General features: G+C 39.8%; 1 protein-coding gene across 1 annotated transcript in view; it reads left to right on the forward strand.

Moving 5' to 3' along the window:
- MYO16 (myosin XVI) overlaps positions 1–18,247 on the forward strand; it is a 427,643-nt gene that overhangs the window by 113,327 nt on the left and 296,069 nt on the right. Inside the window, exons 7-8 of the mRNA XM_060128880.1 lie at positions 5,974–6,099; positions 17,481–17,556. Coding sequence (XP_059984863.1) covers positions 5,974–6,099; positions 17,481–17,556 — 202 coding nt within the window. The remainder of the gene's footprint in view (positions 1–5,973; positions 6,100–17,480; positions 17,557–18,247) is intronic.

Genomic DNA, 18,247 nt, shown 5'->3' on the forward strand with positions numbered 1-18,247 from the left:
GACGAGGGTGAAGCTGAGAGTTCAGTTAGAAGGCTTTTGCTTTAATCTAACAAGCGATGATGCAACTCAGACCAAGATGGCAGATGCTGGAGTGATGAGAAGGGGCTCATTTCAGTCTACATTGAAAGAAGGTCCATTGGGATTTCCTGACCGGAATGTGATGAGAGAGGACGGAAAGACTTGAGAATGACTTGGTATTTCTAGTTTGAACAACTGGAATGATGGAGTTGACACCGCATGAGATAGAGAAGGCTCAGAACCGGGCTCAGAGCAGGGAGGATCAGGGTGGATTCTGGAAATGTGAAGTTAAAAGTGCCTCTTGGCCGACGTCATGGAGGTGCCAAGTCTGTGGTTGGATACTGGAGTCTGGAATTTGGGCGATGCCTGGACTGGATAAGCAGTTTGGGGATCTGTAGCACGTACGTGCTGTTGAGGCCCTTGACCCTGCATGAAGCCACTGATTTGATACAGAAGGAAAGAGGATTGGGGACTGAGCCATGGAGCACAGGAAAAGAGGAAGATCCAGAAATGAGATGCGAAGAGCAACTCCCAAGGTGGGAGGAAAACCAAGAGTATATGAGATGTCCCGGGAGCCCAGTAAAGAAAGCGTGAGGAGGAGGGATGATTAACTATCAAGGTAACACTGCTGAGAGGTCAAGGAGACGGAGGGGGAGACTCAGCTGCCAGACTTGGTAACTTGGGCGTCCTTGGTCTTCTCATCGGGACGGCTTTGGTGGAACAGTGAGGTCAAAATCCAGACGAGAGTGGACTATTTAATTAACAGCTCATTTAAGGCAGGAACTACGTTAATTAACACATCTAACACATAGTAAAAACCCAGTGGAGTCTGTGTTTCTTTGTTTGGCAGAAGATATTACAACTTCATGTTGTTTTTTTGGAAATCACAGCTAAATAAAAACAGCACATGGGCTTCAATCCCCGCTCAATAAAAGGACCTACATACCTCAGAAGATAAGCTATTAAAAGAATCAATACACAGCAATAAATTGCTATCATTTTCAGCCATCTGCAATTTTGACATTCCTGGTCACTTTTTTTATTGAACAGAGAACACAAGTGTGGCATATCATTATTCTGTAATAACTAAATCTTGTTTTGTTATTGAGGTTGTGACGCTTTGTACAAAGAAAGTCACAGTGAACGGGAAGTCCTTCCCTGAGGATCACAGCACTTGGCAAATAGCAGATTCTTTGATTCTTTTGTCTGAGTTGGTTGGTCGATTATGTTAATAGCTGCCACTCCTGGAGCTGTCTTTCTGTAAAGGGCATGTGGATGGTGTGTTCCTGACTGTTGTTGCTGATCATGATAAGAAGACAGTCTTGGCTGCAGACGGATTTCCACATCCTGCGTTGGAATGTCAGTTGTGGTTCAAAATCAGGCACAGTGCCCCACGCTGTTACACTGTATGTGCAAAAGAGGTGAAACTGTTAACACAATATTCAAGGAGGATCAACTCCTAGTAAGATGGTTTTTATGTTGCTTTTTCTTCCTTTTTTAGGAACATGCAATAAAAAAACCAAATATAAGGTAGCTCTTTTTAAAAATTTTTATTAAAAAAATTTTTGGAGTATAGTTGATTTACAATATTGTATTAGTTTCAGGTGTACAGCCCAGTGATTCAGTTATCCATATATATATTATTTTTCAGATTCTTTTCTGCTCTAGGTTATTGCAAGATATTGAGTATAGTTCCCTGGGCTACACGGGAGAACTTTGTTGTTTTATAGAGTAGTGTGTATATGTTAATCCCAAACTCCTAATTTATCCCTCCCACCACCAAGATAGCTCTTTTAAAAAGATCTCTTAGTTTATGTTACTATTCTTCTTAAAAGAAAACAAAAGCTTCAGAAAAGGATACAGTTCCCCCAAAAAAAGCCACGTTACAGAGCATATGAAAAGGAGTTCCTGAGTTCAGGTTCATAAATACTCTTTGAAAGCACTGATAACTAGTATATATGTTATCAAGAAGCTGGTTCTTTCCTGTTTTGTCACAGAATTTGATATATCACATCTGGCCTTGAGCCATATTTACTTGGTTTGTTGGAAAATAATTATCCATGAAGTGCAAAATATCAAGCAATTTTATTTTTGTTTCCTATTTTTAAATTTCGGTAGCACTGTTTCATCCTTACTTCTGGAAGAAGACTTAGCCAGTGTCATCAGTTTTCTGGTCACATCTAGGGAACAAAGCTTTTGTGGTTACTTTCTGTCACCGTACATAGCCTCGGTTTAGAGATTAGAGTGTCTGGACATATATAATAATGAAAACTTCCAACTTGCATGAAGTCAGGCCTCACTGATTTTTTATTAGGATGATTTTAAAATCTTCTGTTGTGATGAAGTGGAATGACTCAGAGTTAGGTGTTTGGCTTTTGTTCTGAGATGACCTAGGATTAAATGTGCCGGCCGCCCTAGACGTCACTGGTAGCTCCTGCTGTGGCTAGCTTTGCTGCTAAGCAAGCCAAGAGGGTTTTCCTTTAAGTCTTTGCCTCATAAGCAGCTGAGGAGATGACCAGGTGAGAGTGGGGCTATGTTCTAAATGGTGGAACTGGAGTTTTGCTACATGGAAACGAATCTGTTCCTAAAGGGGTCGATCCTATGAGCTTCGCATCATTAGTGTGCAAGGTGGCAATAAGCCACGCTTCACACACACAGCCGTGCCAACCTCGCTGGTGTGCCAGGGGAAACAAGCAAGTGTGTAAATTGTGCACGTGTTCTAGAGACGCACATTATAATACCGAATTGGTATGTGAGGCAGGGGAGGTTTGCAGGAAGAACATTTGCATGTTTAAACAAATTGTGGAGTGAATGCAACGTTTGTTAGGAGCATTCACACTGCAGCGTTATCCTTGTAGCCCGGCCAACTTGGATGTCCACTCGCCTTTGCTATTTCAAAATGTGAGTGCTGGACATGCAGAGGAACGTGGCTTCAGCCCACGGTGGCCCTGCTTCCCTGGGTCAGTTACCTCAGTGATCTAATCCACAACTTCTCCAGCTGCAAAATTGGGAGGGTGACTGTCCCATCGGTTGTTCTGAAGAGAAGAAATAATGTAGAACTTTTATGCAGGACGTTTGTGAAACCACTTTAACGTCCTGTTCTGTGTTGTAACTGGGTAGGTGATTTCCAGCTTGCGATAACTTTCCATGAGGACTGTGCTTCCAGAAAGCTGTTGCTGATTCTCTACGGGAACCACCACTGCCTCTGTGGTTCTCATAGCAGGAGAGGGGTATTCTAAGATGTCATGTGACCAACACTTACACATTCTGGCACTGATACCGTCCAGCCATGGTCAGGACAAGGCAGGACTATAAATTCCATTTCAGAAAACAGACACTTTTTTTCTTTTTTGCGGTACGCGGGCCTCTCACTGCTGTGTCCTCTCCCGTTGCGGAGCACAGCCTCCGGATGCGCAGGCTCAGCGGCCGTGGCTCACGGGCCCAGCCGCTCCGTGGCAAGTGGGATCTTCCTGGACCGGGGCACGAACCCACGTCCCCCGCATCGGCAGGCGGACTCTCAACCACTGCGCCACCAGGGAAGCCCAGAAAATAGACACTTTAAAAAATTTTTAACTTGAAGTCGAACTTCCATGATGAGAAACGGTACCCACCCATAGGTCTAGTGACTTAAGGATACAGAACTTGATTGCCAGTAGAATCAAAGTAATGGCTCGAAACTTCTGATATGTTACTAGGATGATTTTTAAATATTCTGTTATCTCTTGTGATGAAGTGGAGTGACTCAAAGTTGGTGCCTTTCTTTTAGATTCCACACATATGCCATATGATAAATGATACAAATGAACTTAAATACAAAACAGAAATAGACCCATAGACATAGAAAACAAACTTAATTACCAAAAGGAGAAAGCGGGGGAGGGGTAAATTAGGAGTTTTGGATTAACATATACACACCGCTCTATATAAAACAGACAAACAACAAGGACCTACTGTATAGCACAGGGAACTATGTTCAGTATTTTATAATAACCTATAAGGGAAAAGGATCTGAAAATATATATATATATATATATATATATATATATATATAAAATAAAACTGAATCACTTCTGTATACCTGAAACTAACATGACATTGTAAATCAACCATACTTAAAAAAAAAGTTAGGTGTTTTGCTTTTATTCTGAGATAACCGAGGATTAAATGTGCCTGCTAGATGTGCCTAGATGTCACTGGTAGCGCCTGCTTTGTATTGCTTTGCTGCTAAGTTAGCCAAGACGGTTTTCCTTTTAGTCTTTACCTCGTGAGTAGCTCAGGGGATGACTTGGGTGAGAGTTGGGCTAAGTTCTGAATGGTGGAACCGGAGTTTTGCCACATGGAAAACAAATCTACTCACGAAGGGGTTGATCCTACGAACTTCGCATCTTAGTATGAGGCGCTAACCAACCAGTGGACCCATTCTTCATGCAGGCTTATGCTACAAGTGAACATCTGAAATCCAGATGTTAGTGCATATAGCAGGGTAACTTGCCAGTCACTGACTGATTATTCAAATAATATGAAATAAATTTAGAAGCAGGAGAAAGATGAGTTCTTTAGGAAAATACGTAAAATCATATTTCTCTAAAATAGCTGTGGATATATCATTCTAGGGATGGTTTGCTGGAATGTCAACGAGATGAATTCTGTGTGTAACCAAGTATGGCAATCTCTTAATGTTTATACCTCAAGTTAGATTGAATTATTTGTTGTTCTAATGTAGTTGAAAGTACATACAAAACATAAATATATAAACGTCACTGTAGATTGAAGAGCATAATTAAGTCCAAAGGTAGAAAAGCAAACTTTTTTCTGAATTTTATCAAAATTAATATTGAATAAGCCCTTTTGACTTTATTGTAATCTTGTCTTTGTAATAAAAATGGCAAGGAGTCGAGCTACAAGATTCCATGCTACAAAACCTAGAAGTTGTTTTTACTACTTTTAAATTAGTTCTTCTTTTTCCTTTCCTTATAGATTCCTCTTCTTAATTATTATGATTACAAATTGCACCATGTAGTTACTTAATAACCTAGTTTCAATTGAGGATGATGATAATTTACTTACAAATAAAACCTGTTGCCAAGAAACAGGAATTCCCCCATAGGAAAATTTGAAAAATTCCTCCAAACCCTGATCTCATCATGGTAGTTCCTGAGGCTTCATTTCTAAGCTTCAGTTTGCATTGAGAAACTCAACTGGGAGAATATTAAAATGATAGCTACATAATCATTTTAGAGCTTGTTGGCATTAATTCATCCTTTCTACTGCTCCTGTCCCTTTTTTTTTTTTTTTTTTTTTGCGGTACGGGGGCCTCTCACTGTTGCGGCCTCTCCCGTTGCAGAGCACGCGCAGGCTCAGCGGCCATGGCTCACGGGCCCAGCCGCTCTGCGGCATGTGGGATCTTCCCGGACCAGGGCACGAACCCGCGTCCCCTGCATCGGCAGGCGGACTCTCAACCACTGCGCCACCAGGGAAGCCCCTCCTGCCCCTTTTACATGTATGTAGCCATGGCAATGATCACATTTCCTGTGGTCATTTATATCTTTGAGTCCCCCTCCTGTAACACCAAATACAGGGCTGGAATTTTAGAGCTAGTCAGTACACGTGTGACTTTGGGACAAGAAGTGGTAAATCACTGAGATATTATATTTTGTATTTACAAGTATTCAGATTATAGTAGAAAGGGGCACTGGAGAGGGAAATAGGAATTACATGGAATAGTGCACATTGTCAGGGTCAGAAGGAAAATAATAAATAATTAACCTATAACCCTTTTTTCAAAGAATGATGACATCCACTCGTACCCAATAAAATTACATATGTGTTCTTTTTAAAAGGTCTCTGTGTTTTAGATCTGATACTTTATTAAATGGGTGTCTTTCAACCACTGAATAAACTACATTGCTGTCCCTGCTTTTTTAAGTTAAATGACAAAATATCTCTTCGTTGCAGTTGCATATGGCATGTGCAAGTGGCTACAAGGAAGTGGTATGTCTTCTCCTGGAACATGGCGGGGATCTCAATGTAGCAGATAATCAGTACTGGACCCCACTCCACTTGGCAGCAAAGTACGGCCAGGTAAAATAATGTTCTGGGTTAGTTTTAAAGAATTATTTTATGATCAATGCATCATTTCATATTTTGTTTTGTTTTGTTTTCAGATTATGTACTAACATTATGTAACTTGACTTTTAATGGACTCGTCTTACTAAACAAATATGTTTGTGGTTGAAAGAAAACATTTACTTTTAGAAGGACACATTCATAGCCTACATTCCTCAGAACTCTGCGTGTTGTAGTCAGAATCATTGGAGAAATAATCAAAACTTAGAAACATTCTTTATAGAATGGACTTAATACTATTTTCTTAATATTATATAGTTCTTATCAGTGTACAGTTTCATGAGTCTAGGGTAATTGTGTTTGTTTTCTAGAGTTAGTAGATGTAAAGCAAAATTACATTTTATATTTTATTTTTTTCTATAAATTATATTTCATTTTAATGAATGAAGGACGGGTAGCAGAGTTCTTTCTCTGAATTGATGCTTGGCTGTAGCTAATATATCTTGAGTTACTACTGCACAAACTAATTTCTCACTAGATACTAATATACCATGAAGAAGAAGCAAACTTTAACTTCTAAATAATTTATATGGGTGAATGTGATCCAGCGGTGTTCATAATACTTTATTAATGTTACAATTGATTTACAAAAAATACATAATATGTTATGTTAGAGAAAGTCTTAGTGGTAATAGTAGAAAATATAACTCAGGTTACATATATATGGGGATTTAAGCTAAACTTGTTGATGTCCAAACATTAGCTTGTGGTAACAATCTCACTCACAGAATTTATAGTAAGTTAAATCCCTTAGATACTAACCAGTGTGCAAAATATCCATCATACAATTTGAGTCATGCAACTGTTGAATAAATTGAAAGCATTTGCATCTCAAGCATCGTAGGAAAAGCACATTGCTTGGGAAGGTCTTCCAAACTAATAAGAATGTTGTTTGTTCTGATGACGTTTCCTGTAGAAAAAAGATTCATTCATTCAGTAAATATTGTTATCAGGCTACTGACAACTCCAAATCTGTGCTTCTAGCAAGTGAGCGTGTGCATAAGTGAATGGTTGGGTTAATGAGATAAGGCTGGATGTAGCTGAAATCATTGGCCTCAGGAGTCCAGGTTTCCCAGGTCTCACTAGGATCCCAGGAGTATCGGGGCATCAAAAGTATACCATCAGGACATTAGTAATCCATGCTAGCACAGCAGCATCCCAGGATACACTGGGTGAGAAGTTTTGTCATCTGTAAAAAATAGAGAAGTGAACATATAAGCAAGTACTCTTTCCTTGAACACAACTTACTGGCCTGTGCTGATGAGGTGGTAATCAGTAAATTATCAAAATATGCCCATTGTAGTCAGAGATTGCTTCTGGAAGGAGCTAAATCTGAAAGTGGTAAAATGTAGCAGAACACGACCAAACTTGAATGAATCATTTTAACCAATTTTTCACTTTGACTGACTGGGCTTTTAGATTTTGGACCAGGTATCATTGCAAAGAGGAGCTAATTGTTTCCCTTTAACCACTTTCATAAGAGAATCAGCTCGGGAAATAGGACTAGATTTAACAAAAATTTTTTAAAAACATGCCTTGGACTAAATATGTCACTTTTCTGTTACCAGACATTTAAATGGTTTTTTTCAGGACCCAGTGTATGGTTTTTGTTTTATTTAACTGCAGGTCAAATGAAATATTTGGTATGAGTTGATGCATTTTATTTGCTGTTGTACTTTTCAGTTCTGTGATTTCCATTCGGTTCTGTCTTATAACTTCTATGTCTTTGATGAGGTGTTCTATTTTATCCTTTGTTTCAAGAGAATTTGTAATTGCTTGTTAAAGCATCCTTATGATGGCTGCTTTAAAATCATCATCAAATAATTCCAGCGTGATTCATCCTGCTCTTGGTGTCAGTTAATTGTCTTAGTCAAATTATGATTTTCTGATTTTGGTATGACCATAATAAGTGATTTTTAATTGCTTCTTGGACATTTTGGCTATGTTGCTAGGAGAATCTTGGTCCTATATGTATCTTCTATTTTAGCAGGCAGGCACCCTGCTTAGGTTTAGCGTTCAGGTTCCAGTCTACCTGAGTGGGAGGTGGATCCAATGACAGTTTAATTTTCAGACCCTTCCAGGTATTATTTTGGTATGATTGGTTTATCTGGTGCCCCTGGAATTCCTACTGGTTTCTTCTGGTGTCCCCAAAGGGGTAGAAGGCGTTTCCTCGGGCCAGGCTGCCCCATGTCTCTGGGTGGGGTAGGAGAATCTCCACGGGGACAAAAGACTTTCAGGGCTGGAGGCCTCTGGAGTGTGCCCCCCCCCACTTGCAGGTGCCATCCCTCCCCAGCCACCCTTGTCTCTCTTTGGGGAGGGGCATCTCGGTCTCAGTGGAAAAAGAGTGCCTGCTCTGACGCTTAGTGTTAGCAGGGTCATGGTGCTGTATTCACCTGATATTGTCAGGGAGACATGGTTTAAAAGGGGGAGGGATGCCTCTACCTGGGCCCTCTTCTGTCGCTGGGTTGGGCTGGGAAACACTGGGTCCAGGGTTGCCTTCTTCTGTTGGGTGTAAGGACGTAGGCTACCCTGCCCGTCCATGATTTCTCCCTTCTATGGGTCCTGAGTCACCTTTCTCCTTGGACTTTTCAGAGTTCTTCTTGGGTTGCTTGTTATTTCCAGGGTTTATTATAATTAGCAGAGAGGACCAGTAAGAAATCAATCTAAGCTGGTGTGTTTTAAAACAACTGCTTCTGTTTACAAAAATTACTTATTTTTGAAAGACCTGTAAAACTTGATGTAAGGCACATAAGCCCAATACAACTGCTACTTCCTTCATAAAGCTTCCTGGAACGTTTGTCACACAAAAGCCATAAGATAGAAGAATCACTGATGGATAAGGTAGAGGATATCGGTATTCCATGCCATTACCTGTCACATTCCAAAAATTTCCCAAACTTTGGGTTTTCTGAAACTATGTTTTCAGCCTGGAGAAACATAGTCATGAACTTATATGGGAAATATGATTCAAAAGCTGCATTGACTTTGCAAAATGCAGAGCAATTAAGGTGAATGTTTTTATTACCGAATTCCCAGTGTACCAGCTACATTCCCAGCGCTTACCATTTATTAATGATTAATGGTAAATTAATGAAGAAACACTTCCCAATTGCTGCATTTTTTTCAAAATGCAGCTGCACAATATCTGACACCAACTTTTAAAAAACATAATTTCAGGGGGGTTCCTACTTTGTCTTCTTTTTCCCAGACACTCCTCCCACGTACACATACACACCATACGTCATTCTGCACATCTCGGGGATTCAACCAGCTTTGCTCTGAGGATTTCCATGGCCCGGCACTGGCTCTAGCACCAGCCAGCCCTCGCTGGCTGTAGGAGCCTAACCAGCCTTGCTGATTCTTCCTCCCTAGAGCCTGGCCCCAGGGTCTTCAATCACTGAGAACCATCAACTTCTGTTAAAAGGGGATTTTTACATAGCTTGGAAGGTTGGTGAGAATGATGGAGGTAAATGCATCAGACCATCTGTGCCCATGTGTCCAGGTCAATTGATCCAGCTGCTAGGTTCACAGAGACAGATGTCCAACACACAGTTTTCCAGAAATGGCCACCGATAGTGTACAGATAAGGCAGATTTAAAAAACAATCTCACCTTTACTCTCTGCTTCTCTAGAAAATGACTCACCATTAATTGAGTATTTTCTAAATCCTTCAACATTTTAGTGCCAAGGAGAGGGTCTGAAGATCATATGTCTTTTCCATTTTGCTCCATTAAACCTACTCCAATGGGGCCTCCACCAGAGCGTAAGCTCCAACACAGCAGAGACTTTACCTGTGTTGCCCAGCATGCTTTCTTGGTGTCCAGCAGAGCAGCGGAAGGGCTTGAATGGACAAATCCACCAGCCAAGAACTAGAAGCAAAGCTTTAACACTGAAAGATAGAGTGGGGCTTTTCCATTAGAACACATGACACCAAACCCAGAATACTCTTCCTCGATTTAGACTCAAAAAACAATGAGAGATTTCTGTTAATAGAGGATTTTGAGTAAACTGTATCTTGATTATTTTGTCCAGAAAATACCATAGGATGTCTTGAATTGTTTTTAAAAATTGTTCACCCATAAAAATACCATTTCATATTCATTTTGGAAATGATATTTTAGAAGGAGGTGTTATTTGGATATCAATTTATAGGCATGGGAGATTTATAATTCTCTAAAGAAATTTACTGTAAATAAATATACCTCAGTTCAGGGAAAAAAACTTTAGAAATGCTAACATGTTAGAGAGACTAATGGCATTTTTACAGACCTTCATCACAACTTCAGTTTCTTATAAATATCTGACAAGTATAAATGCCTTTTGGAGAAGGCAGTCCATAATTTATAACAGTATTTATAACTGACGTGTATACTGGGATTTATAACTGACATGCATACATATTTTAAAACTTGCCTTTATAAATATATTAACTTCTCCAGTGAGAAAAAAAGAGATGCCTGTTCTCGTTTAAAACTAGGAACTGAATAAGTTACGTGAGCAGTAAGTCCTTTGATTTTACAACTTTTTACGAGTTGTACATAAAATAAAATTCTATTCTAGCCTTGTACATATTTTTAGTGTTTATAATAGGATTGGCAATGCTACAGCAAGAGATAAGTAAATAATTGTACAAATGCTAAAATCTAAATCTCCTTCCCTTCAAAAGTATCTTGAATCACACAAACTGCATATCTTGATGTTCAAAGGAGTCGTTAGTATTCTTAAATACATTTTACCCAAGTACCTAAGAATTGAGATATAGTCAGAGTTTTTATTCTTTAGATATGTCTTTTTCCATTGAGAAAAACAAAAAACACTCTCTGGTACCCCGCTGAGCATCAGCTATTGATAAACTCATTGCTGGATCCTAGGTTCCCTCTCTTCTCAATGTTTACACGTCTTTAGGGAATCTCACACCTGCAACTTCAAATGCTCCACATGATCACAGCCCCCAAAGCCCTTTCTTGTTTTTCTCTCAAGTTCCCGGCCCGTGAGGACCACTGCCTGGTGGGTAATCTCTATCAGTCTGCCCTCAGACCCAACTTGTGTACAAAGGGAATTATCATCTTCTTTTCCCCAGTCTGTTGTCCCTTCTGTGTGTCACCATTTCCTCATCACAAACCTGGGCATTATCGTTTTCCTGCCTCTCCCATAACTAAGAAGCCACTGAGCCCACAGACTCCTCCCTAGTGAATAGCTTTGAGCTGTATGAGTTATAACCACAACCGATTAATCTGTACATCCTCACTGCCTCTGCCTTCACCCAGAGCATCAGCATCTCTGCCTCTGGATCAGCTCATCAGCCTCCTAATAGCGTCCTCTCCCCCTCCTCCACTCCACTCTCAACAACATGGCTACAGCGAGCTTTCTAAATGCAAATGTAATAGAACTATTCGATCCACCATCCTTTCCATTGCTGCTGATATAAAATACCTACTCCATCACACAAGAGTCCCCATGGGCCAGGAATTCTGCTTAATTCTACCGCTGTTTTTCTCCTATTCCCCCCACCAGGTTGGAGGATGTGGCTATACTGAACTTCTTTCGATTTCTGGAATATGCCACCATGTACATCCTTTTCATGTTGTTTGCTTTTCTTGAAATTGTTGAGTGGTTAAATCTTCCCTGCCCTGCAGGACTCCCCTGAGTTGTCAGTTCACTGGCTGTCTTTTCTACCTTCCTGGATCCCAGTGTGATGCCCCCGTCATGCACCCTATGTAGCACCTGTATCCCCCATACCACATCACTTATCACATGCTGGAATTATCTCTTATATTTGTTCATATTGACCCTCTAGTTTGTGAGAACTGAGTGCAGGTACAATGTCTATTTCTTTACCTGCACGGGGCTGGTACAGAGCACTCAGTTGCTACTTATTCATGAGAGAGTCAGCGAATGTCCTGGTTTAACAGATGCTTGTCTGTCTCAGTGCATCACTGAACACGTGTGTGAAGAGACGGTGGGTGAGCACACACCTTGAGAGTGGTGGGCCAACAGGAGAAATCCTCAAGGAGATATCCAGGAGTACCTGGGCATGAGCAGGGCGTTGGGGGGCGCTGGACATAGAGATATAGGTGACTCAAAGAGATCACGCACGGTGGAGGGGGAGTTCAATGAAGGGCAAAGCAGGACGGGCAGCACCTCTTTAATAGTCTAAAGAGTTCATCAGAGGAATCTTTTTATATTTTAGATCTGAAATGTTTCAGATGGCTCTGAGTTAGAGGCATTTACCCATTTTGATGTAGAGTATGAACCGATGAGTGTAGGATATGCAAATTCTGAATTCCCAAAGACGTTTAACATAGTTTCTCTTTATTAAGTGAAACAATCTCTTTTAGTTTCTGGACTAGGAATTTGACTATCTCTGAATGCTCAGTTTTTCTTTTTTCTACTTTTTAAAGAAGTAATTTAAATGACCATCAAGGAATTAATTTTGCTGAATTTATCCAAACCGAAATACAGTTGTCCAAAGAATGAGCAAAGTCCATAGCCAGTAATTTGTGTGAGTTTAAATTTCAGCTTAAATATATTTTCTGTCAGCCACGCAGGTCCTCCTTTGACACACACAGAGACACCGAATCTCACACACACACACACACACACACACACACACACACACACACACACACACACACACACACACACACACACACACACACACACACACACACACACACAGAATGTCAGCCACCTTACCCTCTGGTAGTTTTGGTGATTATAAAGTTCTTGTAATAGTGGAGATGAATCTTTTTGGGTTCACACTTTACCTACTCACACTGAAGTAATTTACCTAAAGATCTTACCTGAGGTTAAAACAAACGATGCAGACTACTCTGAAATTGACATCAGTACTGCCCTGCTTAATTTAGTTCCGGGCCGCGCCTCACTGATTTCTAATTGGAAGCACGTGGGAAATACTGACTTGAAGAAAAATGGAATTCCCCAAGTGAGAGAATCTTCTTCATTCCACATATGAATGTTTGTTTTTACAGGCCCCAAAGAAAATGGCAGTCCTTTTGTGGTCATAGATTTTCATGTAGGAAACCATTTGCTTTGACCACTCCAGTGCTTTCTGCAGTTACAGGGGAAGCTGTGGAGAGAGGTGATTTGCAGAGAGATCGCCCAAGTTTCTCTTTGGAGTTCTGTAAAGAGTGGATTAAATTTAGAAATGCAAAGTAATTGTTAGATTCTCCTACAATCGGACATTTTTGTCAGAAAATGAAAGCTTTTAGGTACTGCTGTTTTTTTTTCAAAATTGTGAAAAACAAGGGCAATCTTACATAATTCTTGGCTTTGCATGTTTTCTTTTCTTTCTGCTTTTCTTCTTCCCTTCATCCTTCCTTTCCTTGCTTTTTCCCTCCCTCCCTCCTGCTTTTTTCTTTTGCTTCTTCCCTCCCTCCATCCTTTTCTCCCTTCTTCCCTTCCTTTCCTATGGTTGAAAAGCAAGCAAATCTCTCAACTTTTTGATACAAAACAAAACTCTTTTCTATACCCATTTTGATGTCCTGGGACCCTGCTCTATATATTCTGTCTCTCAGATTTCGAGAGAACATCTGTATCTTTAGTAAACTGTATATATTTGGAAATAAAAATAAACCCTAAATATAAGCGGTCTGCTGTGACATGATTTAAGTGTTATTGATATATTTTATTTTCTGTAAAACCAAACACTGATTTGCAGTGGACTTGTGGGAAAGCTAGCAATGGCACAAACTGTTTAAAATCGAATTAATTTTACAATGAGAATACTAACAAGAGCAGTGATTGATGGGTGGGGAGATGCTTTGGAGTGTCTGAGCAGAGTGCTTGCATGGGTGGAGAATGACTGACAAACGTCACAGAAACAACAAAGCCACAGATCAGAAAAGCCAGTCCCCTTCTAGTCAATATAATAAACCGAGAAATGGAAAGACAAACATAGGAAAAGAGAAAGAATAAAAATTCCAAAGGAATCTCCAAAATTAAAAAGAAAAATAGCATTGAAAACATAAAATATATAGGGATAGTTTTTACATAAGACATGTAAGATTTCTACACTGGAAACTATACAACCGTATTATATAAATATAAACAATATAATTTAAAAGTAAAGAAGACCTAAATAAATGAGGTGGTAAGCCATATTCACGTGTTGAGACAGTGACTATTGTTAAGATCCTGTTACCGACCCTTTCAAGTTGGGCCCCAACAAGGGTCCTCCTGCCTGGCCTGATGACACCAATAGAACAGGACCGAGTTGGGTTCAGAAGCACAGGGAAGCTTTATTCTTTTTTAAACATTTTATTGAGGTATAGTTGATTTACAGTATTGTGTTAATTTCTGCTGTACAGCAAAGTGATTCAGTTGTGTATCTATATATTCTTTTTCATATTCTTTTCCGTTGTGGTTTATTACAGGATATGGAATATGGTTCTCTGTGGGGAAGCTTTATTCTTTGATCGGAGAACGGAGAGGTGTGGGGGTGGCTGGCTATAGGGATCTCTCAGTGGGAGGGGTTGGAGTTCTGTGCGGGGGCGGGTAGCACAGGTGCATTCGTTGCTCACAGCTCCAGTGCCGGGTGCAGATTTTTGCACACGGCCCACCACCACCATCTTGGACAAGGTGTGGTGGGCGGTGCTTCTGCACACGGCCCTCAGAGCTGAGGTGTCCTGGGTGCAGCCATTTGGCCCCAGGAACTCTGGTCTGAAGGGCTGGGTGCAAGGCTTCTGCCCGCGGCTCCCTGTGAGCCAGTGAAGCTAGACTACGTACAGAAGAAGAGGTGAGACGTTATCTTATCCCCTAGGTTCCATCTAATTTTCCCCCCGGGACGCCAGTGGGTTTTGCTGAGAATAGTACCTATGGAAGGCAGAATAGTGGCCCCCAAAGCTGTCCACACCCTGATCGCCAGAACCTATCAGTATGTTACCTGACAAGGCAGAACTTTGCAGCTGTGGCTAAGTTAAAGGTCTGGACGTGGGAAGGGATCTCCAGGTGGGCCCACTGTGATCACTGAGCCCCTAAGAGCAGAGACCCGTTCCTGGCCGAGGGTTGGTGGGAAATGCGACAATGGAAATGGTCGGAGAGGTGCGACACTGCTGGTCTGGAGATGAAGAAGGGGCCCCCAGCCAGGGAATGTGGGCGCCTCTGGAAGCTGGAAGAGTCAGGACACAGATGCTCCCTTGGGGCCGGAAGGAAACAGTGCTGCCAATGCCCTGGTTTGAACCCAGTGAGACCGGCGTCAGACCTCTGACCCGCAGAAGTGTAAGACAGTTATTATTTATTGCTTAAACTGCTAAGTTTGTGGTAATGTTTTATGGCAGCCGTGTAAAGCTAATCTAGCATCTGTTTACTTCACGCAATCCCAATCAAAATACTACAGCCTTTCTTACAGAAATTGAAAATTCATTCTGAGGTTTATATGGAAATGCAGAGGACCTATATAGACAAGATTATCTTGAAAAAAACATTAGATACTTTTTTCAAGAATATAAGTTTTTTTTACTTATTTCAAGACTGCCTCAAAAGCAGTTCAATAAGAAAAAATAGTCTTTTTAACAAATACTGCTGAGAAACAAAGGATGCTGGACCCAAATTAACCTTAAGCCTTTAGGTGCCACTTACAAAAATTCACCTGAGATGGACCATAGACGTAAAAGTTCAAATTATAAAGTTTTTAGAAGGAAATGTATTATGATATTGTCATGGCCTTTGAGTAGGCAAAGAGTTACTTGAACCTAAAAAGCACTAACAGCTAAAGAAAAAAAAAATATATATGAAAGTTATGCATAAACAGAAGTAAAACAAATTTTAAAAATCCTGTTCATCAAAAGACATTTTTAAAAAGATGAATAGGCAAGCCATAGAATGGGAGGAATTATTGGTAATGCATATATCTGACAAATGTATCTAGAACATATAGATCAATAATTCAAAGAAAAATACTTCAATAATAAATGGGCAAAAAAATCTTGAACAGATTTCACAAAAGAAAATACAAGAATGGAAATAAAGCACATGAGGGGGTGTGCAGTGTCATTGTCAGCAGGGAAATGCAAGTTAAACTGTACTGGGCTACTACTTCTTTCCCAGTATAGTAGCTCAATTTTTTTAAATGACAATATCAAGTGTTAGGGAGGATGTGAATCTAGCAATATGTAAATAGCTGGTCATAAAATTATTAAATATAATGTGGAACAAAAGGAACTCTGGTTGGCAGTGGGAGTATAAACTTGAACTCTTTGAAAAAAAAATTGGAGCTATCTCATCAGTTGTACATGACCAGACCTGTATGCCAGCAATTTCAGTCCTAAGTACATTTATCCTGAAGAAATTCTTGAATGTGTACACTAAGAGATATAAACTAGGATATTTATAGCAACGTTATTCTTAAATATAGGTAAATGGTTGCAATGGCTTGAATGTCCACTGAGAGGAAGGTGGATAGATGTATTTGTACAATGCAGTTCTGTGCAGTCAAACAAACAAATGGAGCTCGGTTAAACACATCACCTCAAAGATGCAATGTTAATTCATGTAAGCAAAGCACAGAAGAATATATACACCAGGATTTCACTTCTATAAATGAGACAAACAGATGAAACCAAAGCGATGTGTTGATTAGGGATACTTCTTAAGTAAGGTCTAAGCTTACAAAGGAAACACAGTAATGGTTAACATAAAATTCATGACGGTGGTCAACTCTGGGAAGTAGGAACAGGGATAATTTGGGAAAAGAACACACAAACATACTATGAATGACATTTAAAGAACTTGGGTGCACTGGACTCTATTTCATTATTTGCTCTTTCAACAGTGCCTATCCCTTATACATATGCTTTGTATGTACGATGTATTTTATAATAAACTTTAAAAAATATATTAATCTCTCATCAAGTTGCTTTATTCTTATAACTTGAGATGAAGTTTTTCTAATTGTCCATTAGACCTTAGGTTCATATTGTCCATGATGCTGTAATGGATGGGCAGTAACAAGAAGTGTGACTTTCAGGAATTGTTAAATTAAAACAAAACACACTGTAACATGTGATTCCTCCCATTAGGTGCCCTGAAATCGATGTGAAAGGCGTTAAGTGAACCTTTTCAAATCCTCAACGACTTAACCCACTTGATGAGTAATTTTTTATTTGAATGCATTAATTGATAAACCAGTTTGAATGTCATTTAAAAAAAAAAAAACCAGGAAATGGAGAGAGTAAGAAACATTTAGCATAGCAGGTTATGCTAATGCATTCTCATTCCACCAGTGCCCCTGGAGGATAGCAACTTTGGATTCTTTACTGATGAATCTTAAGTATCCAGCATAATCTTTCCTATTTCAATTACCTTTAATGTTTCAGGCAAACCTGGTGAAACTTCTTTTGATGCATCAGGCAAATCCACACCTGTTGAACTGCAACGAGGAGAAGGCTTCAGGTAGGTTGTGAGCATCCCGGACCCCTGAGCAGTTACTGCCTTCTTCCCATCATATGGAAGTTGCTGACCCATCACTGACACAGCTCCAAAGTGAGTCAGCCTCTCCTGAGATGCTCTGTGAAACCCAACCCGGTTCAAGCCTGATTCACAAACTCCTGTGCACTGCTACGTTACAAGTACCTGTCAGAGAGCAGTTAAGTTTATAGGGACTTCATTGCAATGTGCTCTTTGGACTTTAAATTTCCCAGCCAGTGATTCCTACAGTGTCACTTACTTTAAAATATATTTTTTCTGTTATTTAACTAGTTTCTCACCATACCAAATACATGCTTGTTCATTAGGGTATTTTTAAATGGTAAGAGTATTTTTTTTTCTGTGCAGATATTTATACTGCAAGCAATAGAGACTACCATTCTCAACCTAATTTAAAACTTTGAAAATCTTAATGTTACTTATTTTTTAATCTATATCTTTTTGAAATTTTCTAGAGTCCTTTTTACCACTCTTTTAAAAAGTGGGTACCACGTTCATTTTCTAGTTTTTAAAACTTGACAACAGTGTTACTACCTGTAAGTTACTTTGGGTATATTAAAAATAAGAATTCTAAATAACAAAGAGAAAAGTCTTGCATAAGTAACAAAATAATGTAAAAATGTTGAAGGTATTAATTGATCTGAATAACTTAAATATA

This window comes from Lagenorhynchus albirostris, chromosome 18, assembly GCF_949774975.1.
Source record: "Lagenorhynchus albirostris chromosome 18, mLagAlb1.1, whole genome shotgun sequence".
Classification (NCBI taxonomy): domain Eukaryota; kingdom Metazoa; phylum Chordata; class Mammalia; order Artiodactyla; family Delphinidae; genus Lagenorhynchus; species Lagenorhynchus albirostris.